The 17,709-nt window shown below is 33.1% G+C and overlaps 3 protein-coding genes and 1 long non-coding RNA gene across 6 annotated transcripts; 2 read left to right on the top strand and 2 right to left on the bottom strand.

The window, feature by feature from the left end:
* Positions 1-1,173: 1,173 nt before the first annotated feature.
* Positions 1,174-3,064, top strand: LOC106434111 (UDP-glycosyltransferase 71C2). Its single transcript, XM_013874942.3, has 2 exons — positions 1,174-1,931; positions 2,229-3,064. The coding sequence occupies exons 1-2, from the start codon at positions 1,229-1,231 to the stop codon at positions 2,987-2,989; spliced, it is 1,464 nt and encodes a 487-aa protein (XP_013730396.2). The 5' UTR covers positions 1,174-1,228; the 3' UTR covers positions 2,990-3,064.
* Positions 3,065-3,297: 233 nt separating this feature from the next.
* Positions 3,298-4,789, bottom strand: LOC125609434 (putative F-box/kelch-repeat protein At4g39600). The gene is made up of 2 exons (XM_048780879.1): positions 3,442-4,789; positions 3,298-3,343 (listed from the first exon to the last, which is right to left on the bottom strand). Exon 1 carries the CDS (start codon positions 4,627-4,629, stop codon positions 3,496-3,498), a length of 1,134 nt encoding a protein of 377 aa, XP_048636836.1. The 5' UTR covers positions 4,630-4,789; the 3' UTR covers positions 3,298-3,343; positions 3,442-3,495.
* Positions 4,790-8,837: 4,048 nt separating this feature from the next.
* On the bottom strand, positions 8,838-10,305 carry LOC125609433 (20 kDa chaperonin, chloroplastic-like). 3 transcript variants are annotated; one of them, XR_007339734.1, is made up of 4 exons: positions 9,911-10,305; positions 9,561-9,730; positions 9,120-9,353; positions 8,838-9,031 (listed from the first exon to the last, which is right to left on the bottom strand). XR_007339734.1 is itself a non-coding variant. In XM_048780877.1 (3 exons), the coding sequence occupies exons 2-3, from the start codon at positions 9,723-9,725 to the stop codon at positions 9,120-9,122; spliced, it is 399 nt and encodes a 132-aa protein (XP_048636834.1). In that variant the 5' UTR covers positions 9,726-9,727; positions 9,911-10,301; the 3' UTR covers positions 8,838-9,119. The 3 variants fall into 3 exon arrangements, 1 of the variants encoding a protein (XP_048636834.1); XR_007339733.1 differs by having other exon boundaries at positions 9,561-9,727; positions 9,911-10,297; XM_048780877.1 differs by having other exon boundaries at positions 8,838-9,353; positions 9,561-9,727; positions 9,911-10,301.
* A 3,351-nt stretch (positions 10,306-13,656) lies between these two features.
* Positions 13,657-14,672, top strand: LOC125609432. The gene is made up of 3 exons (XR_007339732.1): positions 13,657-14,098; positions 14,190-14,350; positions 14,431-14,672. It is a non-coding gene; the product is annotated as an uncharacterized LOC125609432 (long non-coding RNA).
* Positions 14,673-17,709: the final 3,037 nt, after the last annotated feature.

Below are 17,709 nucleotides of genomic sequence, written 5' to 3'. Positions count from 1 at the left end.
TAGTGTTTCTTTGTGACAATAAACCAATGCAACCGAAGCTGAAGAAGTTTGTTACAACTTCAAAGACTCGACCTTATCTCTTTTGTCTCTCTAAGCTAGGTCAAGTCTTAATTTGCTTCTTCCTTATAACAGTCAAAATATTAAATCAAGTACTCAACAGTCTCCACCTTGGTTTTACTCTTCGACCTTCATCTACAATCATCGGTTTCTCATGTGGATCACTTTCTTGAGTTACACCTTCCAGCTCTTTAAGCTTGTGAGACTGAGTAACTCTAACGCTGCATTCAATTTATTTACATGAACCATTTTTTTGTTAATTGTTAAGAGAATATATGCCGGTTTCCTGCCTGTATGTATGTTTTATACATCAAAGTCCCATCAGCTATGGCATCAAAAACACATGCCTCTTTCTTTCAAAGTTCTACATTGTTAATAATGGAGCACATTCTCATGAAAATTTTAAAACAAAACAAAATCATATTTGCGTTCCAAAAAAAAAAAATCATAAATTCATGAAACTAGGAGGGCAAACTAAAAACAATGGGTGCACAGATGAAATTTGACTAGAGTTTTTATTTAACTTAAAACAGTTTTCTTTATAAAACAAAATTGATTAAAAAAGTAGTAGGTTTTTCCACACCCATCTGTTTGATGTGCACGCAATGCATTTAATAAATTAAGACAGATGATCTATCCTTTTCATCCATTGCTACAAACGAAATCAAAGAGTAGTGACGTAACCTATAATCTTTGATTAAGTATGATCAGAAAACCAAATCCACAAAAACCTTTAGTCAGAAACTCACCACAGAAACTAAGTCAAATAGTCTCGAAATCCTTAGATATTGTAAGGCTTTGATATTTTCTCATCCCATCCTATCCCGAGATATGTACATGCCCACATCCTTACCGGCTTCACCAAATGTTTGATTCTAAACCCTCTTTCTAAATCCAATCGAATGGTTGAGAAAGTCACACACACACATATCACATATATATATTATCATAGAATTCTACATCTATAGAATTCTCGAATGGCTGAGAAAAACACAGACGTCACATATATATATTGTAGTTATCTAACTTATTTGGCGCTACCTTAAAGTCACGTGTCATCATGGTATAATCATATGCTTATTTAAATTTAAACGACGTCCAACTCTCACTATTCTTAACCATCTACTCATACGTTTATTTCTAAACCAATAGAACTATAGAAGCCATCGCGATGGAGAAGCAAGAAGCAGAGCTTATCTTCATCCCTTTCCCGATCACCGGACACCTTCTCGCCACCATCGAACTCGTAAAAATTATCCTCAGCCACGACCCTCGTCGGATCCACACCATCACCATCCTCAACTGGGGTTTACCTTTCCTCCCTCAGTCGAACAACTACGCTTCCCTCCAGTCCCTAGCCAAGTCAGAGCCTCGAGTCCGTATCGTCACTTTACCCGAGCTCGCAAACCCTCCACCGATGGAGTTCTTCGTAAGAGCTCCCGAAGCTTACCTTCTTGAATTCGTCCAGAGAATGGTTCCTTTGGTGAGAGACGCTGTCTCGACTCTCTTGTCTTCTTCCCGTGATGGATCAGACTCGGTTCGCGTCGTGGGAATTGTCCTCGACATGTTCTGTGTCCCTTTGATGGATGTCGGAAACGAGTTGTGCCTCCCTTCGTACATTTTCCTCACTTGTAGCGCCGGTTTTTTGAGTTTGGCGAAACACATCCCGGAGAGGCACCTTCTTGTGAAGTCCGGATTCGATCGGAGCTCCGGCGAGGAGGAGAATACAGTTCCTGGATATGTCGCCTCCGTTCCGACCAAGGTTTTGCCACTTGGTCTGCTGACGAGCGAGTCCTACGACGCGTGGGTCGATATGACCGGAAGGTTTCATGAAGCTAAGGGTATTTTGGTAAATTCGTCTATTGCTATCGAGCCTAAGAGCATGAGCATCAGTGAACCCCCCTTTGGGGTTCACCTTCTTAATTTTTTATTATTAAAATTTTTCTTTTTTTCATTTTGATTTTTTTTTTTAAAAAAAAAAAAAAAAAAAAATTGACCAATCGCGGGCCGCCACGTGTCGTGGGGCCCGCGCTACAGTGATGAACTTTAGGAGAGAGGGTATCATGCAGAAGAGGTGAGAAGGAGTGAGTTCATCACTTTTGCTTTTTTTAATATTTTTTTTTTCTCGTAAAACGTGTGAACCTCCCTCTTGAACCTCTAATGCTCTTGCTCTAACAACTTTGGTTATTTCTATCGTATTCCCGTAAATGAATACCCACCCGTTTACCCAGTGGGTCCGATTCTCTGCTTCAACGACCGTCCGATTTTGAACCCATCGGAGCGAGATCGGGTCATGACGTGGCTCGACGAGCAACCCGAGTCATCGGTAGTGTTCCTCTGCTTCGGAAGCTTGAAGAATCTCGATGCGGCTCAGATTCAGGAGATAGCTCGAGCTCTAGAGATCGTTGGATGCAGATTTCTCTGGTCGATTCGGACAGATCCAAAGGAGTACCCGAACCCGATCGAAATTTTACCGGACGGTTTCATGAACCGAGTCTCGAATCTGGGCTTTGTGTGCGGTTGGGCTCCACAAGTTGAGATTCTGGCCCATAAAGCAATCGGAGGTTTCTTGTCTCACTGCGGTTGGAACTCAATACTTGAGAGTTTGCGTTTCGGCGTCCCAATCGCCACGTGGCCGATGTACGCGGAACAGCAGTTAAACGCGTTCACGATGGTGAAGGAGCTTGGTCTGGCCGTGGAGATGCGTTTGGATTACGTGTTGGCAGATGGAGAAATAGTGAAAGCTGATGAAATCGCTAGAGCCGTCCGATCTTTAATGGAGGGTGAAGATGTGCCGAGGAGGAAACTGAAGGAGATTGCGGAAGCAGCAAAAGAGGCTATGATGGACGGTGGATCTTCGTTTGTTGCGATTGAAAGATTCATCGACGAGTTGATATTTGCTATGGATTGTTCCAACTCTAGAGAATACTAAATCATCTTACATTTGATTTACTTGATGAAAAAAGTTGAAGTTGAGCAGAAATAAATAAATAATATTAAAAGTCTAGGATGAAGAGTGATAAAGTGAATTTTTAGTCATAATTTGAACTATTTTTATACAAACAATAGATGAACGCAAGCTTTAATTAAATCACATTTTCTTTTGCAACTTGGTCATTAAACAAATGAGAAACAAACAGTAGTTGTGTATGTTGGTTTTGTTTAAGGCCTTTAGCTAGATAACAACTTGTGAGAGCTTAATTAGCCGAGTAACAGAAATTGTCACTAACACTATTGTCATAGGTTGAAAGCCGCTCGTCTCATGAGTCATTCATCAAAGAGTAGCCTAAAGAGTTTGAAATCAAATACACAGTTACATAAAAAGCTTAATCATTTACAAGAACATGACATAACTTCAAGAAGTGCATAATAACGAAACATAACCTGATTCATTCCCTTCGAACCTGTCTCATGAGTAGTTAACCTGATTCATTCCCTTCAAAGGGTAGCAGCAATAGAATACACGAACTTGTAAGACTTTGGAACTGTAAGCACAGCATCGAACCACTCTACCTTTCCCCAAACCTCTTCACTGCTGCGCGTTTCCAGCGAAATCTCTGCACACCAAATCATCTTCTCCTTATACCCACCACGTGCAGGGACATACTTATCCCAAAACACCACCAACTTACCACCACTTGCAACCAGATAAACATTGCTATAGCGGGTAAACTTAGGCAGTCCTTCCAAGCCTTTAACTTTCCTCCAAACATCTGATTCGGTGCTACGGTTAGACCAAAGTAGCTCCCCACTGGATGATGCATATCGATAGAATGCTTTCTCTATCAAACAGAGAGTACCAGACCCTTCTACGGACACTGTACGATCCTTTAGCCTTGCAACCACAAGCCACCTACGAGACGACGCCGCCGCTACATCATTGTTCTGGTAAGCCCTTCCTTGTAAATCTCTGAGTCTGAATATCTTCTTCTCGGGAGGCACGGGCTTCCAAGTTTGTGTCTTTACGTCAAACACTTGCACAAAGTTGAGAGAATCTGGGCTCTCGGAGCCGCCTGGTAAATATATCATCCCATCACACTCTGGAAAGGTGTGAGCAAGCCTCAAGCTCGGAGTTTCAACCCACGTGTGTGTTCGACAGTCGAGAAAGAAGACGTCAGAAGAGCAGGGGCCATCTCTGACTGCGTAGAGCTTATGACCAACAGCTACGAGATTTGACCATTCCACTGGAGGAGGAGAACCGAGAATCCGAACCTGACCCAAGACATTGCCACTTGTTGAACTCTTCTTCTTCTTTTTCTTGTTGTTAAGGGCTTTGTCGGGTTTCCGACAGAGAGTGAACCAGCGGAGGCAAGGGTCATTAGGGAACTGCAGGCACACGTAGAGACAGTTCTCGGTGCGGTTTAGTAGAGATCGGGTCTGGTAAAGCTCCGGTGAAGAAGTGAGCGAACGAAAGGTCTTGGAGACGAGTGAGAGAATCGGGTAGTGCAATCTCGAGGCGCGGGCGAAGCAACCCAATACTAGCTCATCTGGAAGTGGCAGATTGGTTGTAGGTTCTATTGCTAGCTTCTTTGACGGTGGCTCTTCACCGGAACCGATGGCTGTCAACGACATTTCAAAAAGATTAGGGTCTTTCTTGGCTCCACTCTCTCTCTCTCTCTGCACTGCAAGACTACAACTACTTTGGGCCGCCCGTAAGCTATACGCGCTGAATTTGCGTGTGAGGACAGAATAGCCACATATTGGGCTTTGTTTAAAGAGTTATTTTTCACGACTACAAGCTAACTACGTGCTTTCTTGAAACTAAATGGATCCCACAGTTTTTAATTTTGTTTTTTTTTTCTTTCTGTAAAAGAAAAATAATTTTTAATGGTAGAGAAATCCCAATAAAAAATCTAGAAAACAATGATTTTAATGACAAAAGAGAATGAAGAGGATAAAAAGACTTTTAATGGCAAAAGAAGGAAACCATGTTGTTCGTCCTTCTCTCTTGTGAAGAGTCATACAAAAAAGTCGACAAGCTCTCGCCGGAGACAAGATCTAATCGTCCACATTGTCACTGTGTCGTAACTCTCTTACATGTGTTCGAAAACGCGGGTGGTGGCCAGAAATCAAAGAATCATTTGGCGGACATGGACAAAAAAGTTTTGGTTAAAATCAGTTAAAACTCGATTTGTTGAAAAAAAATTTTAATTGTTTTTTGGTTAATCTAAATAAGATTTGTAAGGTTTTTGTGTTAAAATAGCAAAGAAAATGATGATTAAGTGAAAAAAAATTGATGGTGGCTCGAATAGAAAGTTGCAGAGTTTTCTGTAACCTAAAAGGAAGAAGACATGTTATTTACAAAATTGCCACCATTAAAGACAGAGTGGTTGTGGGCTTTTTCGATGTGTACACTGTTGTGAAGGTATCATTTTGTACACTGTTGTAACTATATTCGTGTACACAGTTGTAAATGATATCTATGTGTACATCGAAGTAATGATACATAACTCCTCATTTTCCCATGGAAACATGTACATAGTTGTAAATGATATCTATATGTGCATCGAAATAATGATAACTATATTCGTGTACACAGTTGTAAATGATATCTATGTGTACATCGAAGTAATGAGTCAAATCAACTATATTCGTGTACACAGTTGTAAATATAAACGTGTACACAGTTGTAAATGATATCTATGTGTACATGGAAGTAATGGTAACTATATCCGTATACACAGTTGTAAATGATGTCTATGTGTACATAGAAGTAATAATATCTATGTGTACATCGAAATAATGATACATAACTCATATCCCATTTGTTAGATTCTTTTCATTATTATGTGGTTCTTTCTGATGTATTATTTATTCGAATACTTTTTATATCAAAAAAACTAGTTAAAAGATCTGACAAACATCAAATGTCAAAGTTGACCATTGTTGTTATCAAGCTTCTCACAAGTGGTGGCTGCGACAAAAAGGGGCACAGCGATGACACCTCCGGAGCTTCAGAACCAGTGCCACAGTTTTGAATCTCGTCTTAGAGTTTGAGACAGAGGTGTATCCATTGAAAGAGAGAGCTTTTATACACCATGATTATACCACCATTAGAGATATAGCTTGACATATCTCAAAAGATATGTTGGATAATAAAGATATTGATTATGAACATATTTTCTGGAAAAATGTTCTGGAAAACTAACATTCATTTAACAAAAAGAAAATTAATGAACTCAAAAGCAAGAAATGAAGAAGAAGATACATGGGGGTCCACTTTGTTTTGTCTCTTAACTAAGAAAATGTAGAAAAAGATATATGGGATCCACTTAGTTAGTGTATTAGACACTTATTTAGTTAGATTGTAACAGAAAGTAGGCTTTGATTAAATAAAACTACCTTAGTAGTGAGAACTGCTCTATTATGTTAATAAAAACTCAAAATTACCTTTGGATGTAATATTTTCTTGTTTAAATATATGAAGAGCATTTTATTTATGGTTTCTTAGACCACCTCCATCAAGAGGTTTTAAAAGAGAGTTCTTGAAAAAAAACCAAAAAAAAAATGGAAAAAAAGAAAAAAGAAGAGAACCACTGCCTAAACCAACACCATTGGAATCACTAAAAACCCCGTACGCGTAACTTTTTTATTGGCTAATTTTTTGCCTTCTCTCTCTTCCTCTTCCTCTTCCAAGTTGTTTTTGTTTTTTTCTCTGAGAAATCGATGTTGGAGAAGAAATATCCAAATTGATCCGACGAAGATCGTTGTCTGCTCGTAAACCCGAATCCGATGGTCAGTCATCAGAACCTTCTTCCTCATCTCCGTTCACGTTGGGGATTAACTCCATATACCCCATACCCCCCTAAATGAATTCTTATTGTCCCCTCTCTATTCTCTCTACCCTTTTATCCTTGCACTTCCCAAAATAGCCTTTCTTCATTTATTTCTTCAATTAAATAAACCAACAATTTTCAACTACCTACATGGCCCACAATAATACCTCAACCAATGAGAGCTCAGTTGGCCCACATGACCTTCTTCTTCCTCGTACTCTCTCCTTCTCTTCAACCTCCATTGGCGATTTTGAAGCTCCTAAAACAGGTAATTTTTGTTCGTTTGAGATGATTTTATTTTTTGTAAAATAACATTAAAATGTCGTGTATATCATGGATAGTGTTTAAAATATACGATTTGATGAATATTTGAGAGATTTAAAATGATTTCAAAAAACTGTGTTTAGGGCTTTCGGGTATTTTTATGTCCGTTTTTGATGATTTTTTTTTGCTGAAATGTTATTAAAACAAGTGTATATCTCCGCTAGTGTAAAAAAAAAAGATCCAATCAAAATTATGATAGATTAAAAAAGATTTTGAAAACTGTGTTTATAGATTTTGGATATATTTTATGTGTGTTTTGATGATTTTCTGTGTGTAATTTCATTTATGATGAATTATATATCAAGGGTAATGTAAAATCCTAACAATATCGTCCTTAAAGCGGATTAATTAGTACAAGGATAAGTTCTGGGTATTACTAGTATAACTACTTTTACTAAGGCAAAATAGTTTTACTGGAAATACTAGGATTATTGTATTGATATTCTTACTAGTATTTCTAGTATTACTATGTATAGTACTGAATTAAATTAGCATTAGTAAGAGAATATTATACGGGTGAGAATTAATTCTAAGCATCTTAATAATGATAATTCTAATGATATTCTATTTTATTTCAGGAAAAATGCAAAATCCGCCTTGCACAATCATTTGTTTTGATTACGAGAAATATTATATGAAGGATAAGGCTGAAATAAAATGGATATCGAGAGATGGTGAAGGAGAAGATGAAATTCAAACGATTGTATTAAAGAAATCAGTGGAAGAGGTCACATACTCTGCTTTGGTTGAGCGTATTTGCAGAAAGTTAAAGGTAGATGAATCTAAGATGGAAGCGAAGCTTAGTTACTTTCCAATGGTATTTGTATTCCAATACGTCATCATATATCTGGAATGATGAAGACATTTTTGGTTATCTACTGCAAGTTAATCATGAACAAAGTGTTTCACATGTGGAGTTCAACAATGATATAGACAAAGAGGATAATGTGTAATTCAGACTATTAGGATTACTAGTTTTATTATGTGTAAGTCGGATTACAAAGATTATTGGTTTTATTATGTGTTATTCGGACTACCGTATATATTGAAAGTAGTACGTGTGTTTAGTATATAGAACCCATATATTTATGTTAATAGACTACGTATATAGTAAATATGTATATTTAAAACTATTTTTGGTGATCATTTTCAATAGTTTAAGAAAACTTATCATTTTCTAAAAAAAAACTTCCTTAACTTTCATTGTTAGTATGTGAATTGTTAGACTATAGTAAGGAGAATATAACAAAATACGTATTTTTGGCTAATTTTTGATGCAAATGTTTTCTTTACCAATAATCATAGTGTAAAATCATTGGTTTTACTACAAAAATTTCTCTTTTGTCATGGTTTAACTAGATAAACGTAAAAATGGTCAAAGTATTACTATGTGTAAAGTAGTATTACTATCTCCTTGAAGATTACTATGAATTACTGAATGTTAAATATAATATTAAATCTATTTATGACGGCTGCACGTTTTACATGTGAAATTTGTTTGTTCTTTTAAAAAAATTTCCTTATTTTAATATTATATGTTTTAGTGTTTTACATGTGTTAATCATTTTTGGTATTTCATTTTATAGTGGGGTTTAGGCATAGTAAACCTAATATATCCAGTTATCTGACTAACTCATTTTTGGGCATAGCAGACCTAGTAAATCCATGCAACACACCAAGTTTTAAAAATTCAAAAGCATTATCCTACCAAATTTGAAACATCCAAAATATTTAAATAACATCATAAATACATAAATAAAAGATAAAAAACTAAGAAAGGCCAATATCATCTTCCTTAAGAATGAGATGTTTCACATCGTTGAACTCCACCTCAGTTCCAGCGTACCTGTGGAGTAAATGATTTGTGCTCCAGTCTACACCATAAGAAGAAAGGCCAATATTAGCATGAAACCGAAGCAAACGAAGAAAGAGCAGCGGCTTGAAGGGGATTGTGAGGTTTACTTATAGGGACAGTGATATCAACTTTGTTTTTCCCAATAATTCCCCTTTCAGCCACAACAACGACTTAACCTCCTTAAGGTTTCGATTGACCTGTAGATGGAAGTAAGATACCTCCCATTGTCTTCTCCTCTGCCTCCTACCTGTAGATGGAAGTAAGATACCTCCCATTGTCTTCTCCTCTGCCTCCTTGATCTTCACTAAAATTCTATCTCCCAATGGCTTAATTGAAGTGTACTGTAAATAACACAAGAAACAATCAAAAACTTATAATTCATAACTAAGGGAGAAGGAACGCATCCAAATATCTTTACAAACCAAGCTTGTAAAAATAACCTAAAGCTATGTTTTTTTTTTCATGTGGCCAGAGCTATAGAAACAGCAAATCCAAACATTCAGATAAGTTTTTTCACATGTTCAATCAAATGAGCAAGTAGTACGTACCTTAGGAGCAACGACAGAAGCAGCTTTGACAACCAAAGAACGGAACTGGCTCTGCTTAAGGGTGCCTGGTTTCAAAGTTCCAAACTTGGCACTCGAAACTCTGAGCGAGGCTAAGCTCTTGGCTGACACAGTAACTGGTGATACTATAAGTTGTTTTGTCGCCATTTCTGCTATCAGTCAAACACACATAAAACTTACAATTGTTAGATTCGACCCAAAATTGACCAATTTTCTGCAAAAACCAGTCACTATTGGTTTCTCCGCCCAAAGATAAGACCTTTTATGTTCAATTCTCGCTGTGAACCGATAGTGAAGAGAGAGGGTAGACAGTAACGAGAAGAGATTCATACCTTGAGGATAAGAGAAAGGATTCCCCCCAGGCCCCAAGCCAGTCAGTTTGACAGTGGCTTAAAGGAGTGACGTCGACGTCGTCTTCTTGACTCATTATCGTTTTCAGCGCGACGTGACCACTTTTGCCGTTGTTGCTGCTGATGGTTCTGCTGGTACGACTGATAATTAGGATTCAGCGGCTCTCCACGTCCCGGCTGATATCTTGTCGGTCAGCGAAAGAACAGAAGAAAAAACGAATCGAAAGTTCCAATTTTTTTATTCACAAATTGAAGAAGAGAAAGCGTTATAGAAAAACTTTCTCTGGAAAAAAATTGGTTAGAGGGAATAGAAAGTGACAAATACGTTCTCAGTTGTTCTTGTCGGAGGGCTTCAATGGGTTGAACGAAACGCGGTCATTTTAGCTTTAGATGGGTCGGTTTTGGTGATTGGGTTTGGGTGGTCGGATCTTTAGATTGGGCTGTGTAAATATTCTAGTTTACCAAGGAGCAATTCGTCTTTAGCCACTCATTAGCCTTATTATCCATTTAAAAAAAATAAAAAATAAATTATCCCCCTATACATTAAAAGAGAAGTCACTTTAGTGATTTCTGCTGAGTTGGCACTCATATAGAGATTCTCAGGAAAAACGTTATAATTCTATTGGCTGGTTTTTTTTGAATTTTTCTTTTTTTATTTATTTTAATCAATCGCTTATGTAGACAAGCCCAAAACTATTGTCGATTTCGTTAAGCCCATATATAGCTAGGGGATAGTAATTATCGATTTAGTTTAGCCTTGGGTATCCGTTCGGGTTCGGATCGGGTATTTCGGATTTTCGGGTATTTCGGTATAGAGGTGTAGAACCCGTTCGGGTATTTCTGTTTTCGGGTAGGGTTCGGGTATTTCAGATCTGGTTCGGATATTTAGATTTTGAAAAAAAAAAAATTAAAATTTTCATTTCTCAAGTTTCTTATATTTAAAAATAAAACTTTCAGTTAACTAATTTTTTATTTTTAATAGATTGAATAGTTAATAGATTTGGACATAACATTTTAAAACTAAAAAGACATTTAAAACTTTCAGTTAACTAATTTTTTATTTTTAATAGATTAAATAGTTAATAGATTTGGACATAACATTTTAAAACTAAAAAGGCATTAATTTAGTTATTTTTTTTAAATTTTGGGATGTAACTTTTTATTAATTTTTTCAATAAAAACTTGACATGCATTTTAAGTGAGTAGCAAATCATTTTTTTCGTAATTGTATGTATATCATATGAACTTAAAGTATGTGTAGTATCAATATAAATATTTTATATAAAATGAGAGATGTAAACTAGAAATATAAGATTAATTATACATATGTTCGGTTATCTTCGGATATTCATTCGGGTTCGGGTATTATCCGTTCGGATTCGGGTATCCAATCTCTCCTTATTCAATACCCGTTCGGGTATTTTGCTACTTCGGTTCAGATTTCAGTTCGGGTTTTTCGGATCGGGTTCGGGTGCCACTTTGGATATCGGTTAAAGTGCTCACCCCTACTAATTAGGTTGTTTGTTTTTAATAACTTACCTTTCAAATATGGATTACTTGCGCAAGTTGAAATCATTAAATATGCAAATAACTTATTCACAAAATATTTTAATGTTTCTAATTAGGTTGTTTGTTTTTAATAACTTACTTCTCTAATATGGATTACTTGCGCAAGTTAAAATCATATCATATACAAATCATTTTTTGACAATACACATTTAATATATTTCTTTAAACGATTTTATTATTTATTGTGCAAAATATTAAAATTATTAATATGAGAATAAATCGACTGTATATATATAGGAGACACCCAAGGTCTTAAAATACAAACATTTTCTTTTCATTCTTTAAAGTATTATTCACAAATCTTTCCTCTCATACTATTAAAGTATTACGACAATGCTGCTTGTGTGCTAAGAAAAATGTGTTTAGACGCAAAGGTTCCTCATCTTTAGACCCATGAACTCAACTCTTTGTGTCTTGTCTCCAAAAAGCATGTCTGGTCTATTTTTTTCATGTGTTGAATACTGGTAACGACAATATGGTCTTCCTTTTTTTATATGTAGACCAGGTCGTGAGAGTGATAGTGATCCAGAAAACCTTGATTGAACATGCTGAGAAGCTTCGCCAAGTTAAATCAGTTCTTGAAGAGGTTCTTTAGTACTTTCTCTCTCTTTGTTGAATATTGTCCGGGAAAGTATTACATAGTATTATTTAGTAATACTATCTTATATCATTTTTTTTGTTGAATATACTATCTTATAAGTAAGCTAGCATTATGCATTTTTTATTTAATTCATGAGGTCATTTTCTCACAGCAGAGAACTTTTTGGAATGGTGCAGGGAGGAAATTTCTCAGGGATATACAGGAAGGTTCAACTGAAGCCGCTGAAGTGGGATGATGAAGGCGAAGAATAAAGACCTGTAGAGGCCCTTATGATTCTTAAATACAGCGGTGTTCTAACTCACGCTGGTAGAAAACAGGTGTTTACATACTCTACCATTTAATTTGTCATTGTTATATATATATATGTTTTCCAAATATGGAAGAATTGTTTAACTTATTGACGTTTAACATCACTTGCCATATAATCTAACGAATATTACAAATAACAATTTATGGAAACTATTCTCGAAATTATTGAAAGACTAATAATGTTTTATTTATTACTTTTAATATTTATAACCTATAAAATAAAATGAACGAAATTTTATATAAGATAATTATAATAGTTTTATCCTCTCTTTGATGAATTGTGTTCGAATATAATTATATAATAACTATTTTAAATATTACAAAATCCAAAAATATTTATTAATATTATTTTTAAATTATTTATCGTTGTTTAAAGAATAAATTTATCATAATTTTAAAATAATTTATAAAATGCTTACAAAATTCAAGGCAAAGTTGCACTTTCAAGAGTTAAGTCGAGATCTGGATTAAAAATCTTAATAACTGGTAAAGAAGGGAAGCCGAAGACAAAAACATTGAATGTTGTCTACAAACAAAATTTTCAGAATATTCCGTAGTCACGGTACGTAATTTTAATCTACTTTTTTTTCAAATACAAATTTTAAAATATATAAACTGTTACAATTATTTATTTTTTGTATTTGCCAGATGGGTTGTGATGAGTTAGGAGACCGATGACGGTATGTCAATTTAATATTATTTCATGTTCAATAAAATTTAGAAATTTATAAATCTATCAAATAATGTTAACCCGTCAAATTGCTTACAAAATTTATTTAATTTTTTGCAAGTTTCTAATTGAATTTGCTTTCTTTATCGAGAAATGTACTTCATAATTTATATTATTTATGGATAATATTTTGATTTTTATTATATTTTCTTTTAATATGTCTACATAAATGTTTGTTTAGTATTTATAGAAAAATAATATTATTCACCTAAAATAAAGAATTACGAAACATATACAATATAATTCTAATTAATGATAATATAAAATCTGTTACTTTTCAAAATATACACTATTTACTCTATTTTTTGAATGAAAGTATCTTCGTAAACACACAAAATATTTTGTGATGTTGCAATTATACATACACACAATATCTGCCTCTTCATACTGACGTTACTGTGTTCTCTTTCGTGAGGTACGGACCGAGAGAGAACACAGGGTGCGGACCGATTATTTTCTTATGCCCGCACAGGGTGCGGACTGGTCACCTAGTATTATATTAAAGGGACATAAGGGGATTTTTTAGGAGGGCATGGGGCATATCGAGTTAAAGTCCGTTCACGTTCGACAAGGAAAACAAGAAGCCCATCCTCGTGAAAGCTCCAAAGTCCAAACCCACGACGGAACAACGATTCGGATTCGGTGACGATTCCGACGTCTTTCATGACGGGGTCGATCGTGGGGAAGAGATTCTACAAGAAGGTGATGACGAGAGAAGCGGACGATGGGAGTGGATGGACTGTGATGCTCGATTACAAAACACTTAAAACGCCTTCGAAGAGACCTCTCAAGCTTCCTTCTTTGATAGGTCTGGGCAATTACAGATGCTAAGAGACAAGGGTATCTTGGTTTCAAAGAGTTTATCGTTGCTATGCGGTTGAGAGATTCATGTTTGCATTACAGTGATGAAGAATTACACAATCAGAGATGATACTCTTTCTACTTTCTCTCTAGCCAGGAGGTTTGTTTTTGAGACCCATCAGAGATGATACTCTTTCTACTTTCTTTCTAGAATTACACAATCTGATTTGAATGGATGTTTAACAACGCAGGTACAAGAGCATGGGTTTGGCAGTCTGGTTTTCTTAGGTTGTTCTTGGTATAACATTAGTCCCCTGCACTCTGCTTTCTAGGGAGGTACTTCAGTGTGGTGCATCGGTTTCCAGACTTCTCAAGCACTTTACGCTCATGCATCTTCCTGTGTTCACTCAAAGTTCTGCAATTTCCTCTTGTTTTAAGACTGTTTACACATTAATCATTGGGTTCATGAGTTGTTCTTTCTACTTTTTGCAGTCAGGATTTCTGATGTAAGCTATGAAGAGCGGGATGATCCTGATGGTCGATTGGAACGCAGAGGCTTATCAGGTGACTCATAGTGAGATTCACTTTACAATCTGTTTGCAGGTTTCTTCCTGTTCCATTCGTTGATACCATCTGATCAAACTTCTTATCATGACTCTTTGTTCATTCACACCTTTGATCAAACTTCATGTCATGTATGTTTTTCTTTCATTTTATAAATAAAATCATTCAACTTTCTAAAAAAATAAATTTTATTTTAAGAACTTCAATGGGTTCTCCCATTGGAGGAGAATAATTTAATTAGATTAACAAGGGGTTTTAAGTTTTCAAATCACAAAATTAACTACTAAATAATTCATTAGAACCCTTACTAGTCTCTTACTGATGGAGATGCTCTTAGAGCTGGGATTTTAAGAAAATATATAATAAACTGTTTTTTAATTTTTAATTAAAAAGTTAAATACAGTACTAAAAATTAAGAAACAGTTTTTTATATTTTCTTAAAAACTCCGCGAAACAGTTTTTTATATTTTCTTAAAAACTCCGCCCTCAGAAACTAGAAATAATGATGCTCTAAAGGATAACGAGCTACTGATCAAGAATTTTACTTTCCTTTCGATTTATAGTTTGCCTCTGGCAGCTTTTAGCTAAAAACATGAGATGAACAAACGGAAAATTGCATTAAAAACTTAAAAATAATATTCATTAACACTTTAAAATTTGAAGCTACTTAACTAGCATATTAAATTAGAAAATACCCTATGATAGCACTAAAAATGTTTATGTCACAAATATAGACTTTAAAGACCAAAATGACCAAAATGTTTCATTAAAGAGGTAAATGTACACTTATATCCTTAACGTTAACTAATCCAAACCTTAGGGTTTAGAGTTAAATAGTGAAGATTTGGGATTGAGATTTAAAATTTTATAAAATAAAAAATAAAAAATAAATATTAAAAATTTGAAAATAAAAAATTTTAAAATATTTTCAAAAAGTATTTTCGAACTACAAAAATAAAATTTGAAAAAATATAATCTAAAACTATATAAAATTTTATAAAAAATTTCGAATTTGAAAACATATAATCTAAAACTATAAAAAATTATTATTTTTAAATTTTTATTATTATTTTTTTATTTTTATTTTTTTATATATCTAGGATATTATGGTCCTTTTACCAATTAAGTGAAACATTTTAGTCATTTTTCTCCATGTGATCTATTTTTGTGATCTAAACTTGAAAATGATCTATTTAGGAGAATTGCCCTATTAAAATTTCAAGTTGGTTTTTCTATCATAAAAAGCCTTCAACATGATTCACTTGTTGTTCAAGTTGAAAATCTGACATGTTGATAAAATAAGGTGTCAATTTTTTTTCTGTTGGGACTCATATGTTCAAAAACAAAATATAAAACAAAAATTTAACGCTTTTATATAATTTTGAAATGTAAAAATTCTTAGTTATATGATTTTTTCCAAAAAAAAGTAATTTCTGACATATGGATAATAATGGTGATATGTTAGTTTTAAATATTAATGGTGATATGTTCAATATTATTTTTTTTGGATTTTTTGAGATTTTATATGATATTTTTAGGAAAAAAAACTTAGTATTTTTCTGCCAAGTTGTATTTTTTTTTAAAAAATGAAACACTTTTAATTTTATGATTTTTTAAAAAATCGATTTTTTTTTGTTGTAGTTTCTAGTTTTTATTTATGTTTCCTATTTTATTTTCTTATTAAGTGCTTTGCTTAATTAAATAAAAATATTTTTGGAGAAAAAGTGACACGTCACTTTATTTACAGATCAACAAGTTACATTTTTGCCAAGTTGAAATTTTTTTGTGATACAAAAATCAATTTAAAATTTTAATATGCTAGTTTAATAATTTCAGTATTTGACGTGTTAGTGGATGTCAATTTAAAAGTTTTTTATGCGATTTTCTTGATGAATAGATAATAACTATCCCATAAATATTTTAGTGTGTGTGTGTCTGTTTTGTGGGTGAAAAATATTTGACATTGAGGATGAGTACTTTAAAAGTGACGGCTTTAATCTAAACTAGATTTCCACCCGCACGGTTGTGTGGGTATATATTTTTAAATTTATATATATAGATATTTGTTTTACATAATTATTATATGTTTTTAATGTTACTCACGTATTTAAATATTTGTATAATTATGCCAAATATAACAATTTTATAGTTTTCATGCTGTAAATTAAAATCATCATATATATATGTTGCTTATTATATATTGGTCCTATTGAATTTGCGTTTGATTACGAAACTAAATTTTTTAATGCATGAAACAACACATATGTAAACAAAATTTGTATTTAATTTATTATAATCATGATTCGTAATTCAAATCGCTATATTTTTTAGTAATTTTTTAATGTTTATTAATTTTATATAATAAATTAATGTATATTAAAAAGTTTAAGATAAGATAAGTTTTTATACATGTATTATATAGTTTACTAATATTAACCCGTTCTACCAATATATTATATTTTAAGCATAAATATTTAATATTTATGAAAATAAAATATGTTAACTTATCAATTTAAAATATTTTTTTCATATTTTGTTCAATATAACGTTTTTATTTTAAAATTATAGATATTATTATAAAATTAATAAAATATGATATAATTTTACTCTTTTAGTAACATTTCATTACTAATTACAAAATAGTTGAAAATATTTATATTCAATTTATGACAATTGAGATCTTACTATAATCTTTTTCAAGATATTTGTTAGAATTTTATTTTTTTTTTAAACAATTAAAAGATATAAAAGACATTATGATTAAAGTAGTTAAAAATATTATATACATTAGCATTAGTAATATACATTTAATAGAAAACTTAAATGATGGTCCAAATAAAAATATCACTCATCAAAAAATCCTGATTTTTATTTTATTCGAAAACAAATTTGAAAAAAATTATAATAGATATAAATATTTAATTTCTAACAAAATCTTTAAAAAATATTAGTAAATGTATTTTGAAATTAATTAATTTCATTTTATTTAAATTTTCGTTTGTAAACCAAAACTATATTCAATTTTTATTTCTAATTATATTTTATGATAATTTAAATTAAAACTAACTAATTTTTGAAAGTAAATTTAAAAATATTCTAATAAGATTTTTAAAAGATTTTGTTAGAACATTTTAAATATATTCATTTGTATTTCAAATAAAAAGATAAAGATATTAAAAGATATAATAATGAACTTATGTAAAATAT

The sequence above is a fragment of the Brassica napus genome, chromosome A5 (genome assembly GCF_020379485.1).
Source record: "Brassica napus cultivar Da-Ae chromosome A5, Da-Ae, whole genome shotgun sequence".
NCBI classification, from domain to species: Eukaryota; Viridiplantae; Streptophyta; class Magnoliopsida; order Brassicales; family Brassicaceae; genus Brassica; species Brassica napus.
Note: the sequence above shows the minus strand (reverse complement) of the source record. Positions and strands in the feature narration are given on the sequence as shown.

Bases quoted from the DNA above. Each gene is read 5' to 3' on its own strand.
- LOC125609434 (XM_048780879.1), bottom strand. From the start codon at position 4,629: ATGTCGTTGACAGCCATCGGTTCCGGTGAAGAGCCACCGTCAAAGAAG.
- LOC125609433 (XM_048780877.1), bottom strand. From the start codon at position 9,725: ATGGCGACAAAACAACTTATAGTATCACCAGTTACTGTGTCAGCCAAG. The intron at 9,354-9,560 runs GTACGTACTACT...TGTTATTTACAG, and splicing joins CTTCTGTCGTTGCTCCTAAG to TACACTTCAATTAAGCCATT.
- LOC106434111 (XM_013874942.3), top strand. From the start codon at position 1,229: ATGGAGAAGCAAGAAGCAGAGCTTATCTTCATCCCTTTCCCGATCACC. The intron at 1,932-2,228 runs CTAAGAGCATGA...AATGCTCTTGCT, and splicing joins TTCGTCTATTGCTATCGAGC to CTAACAACTTTGGTTATTTC.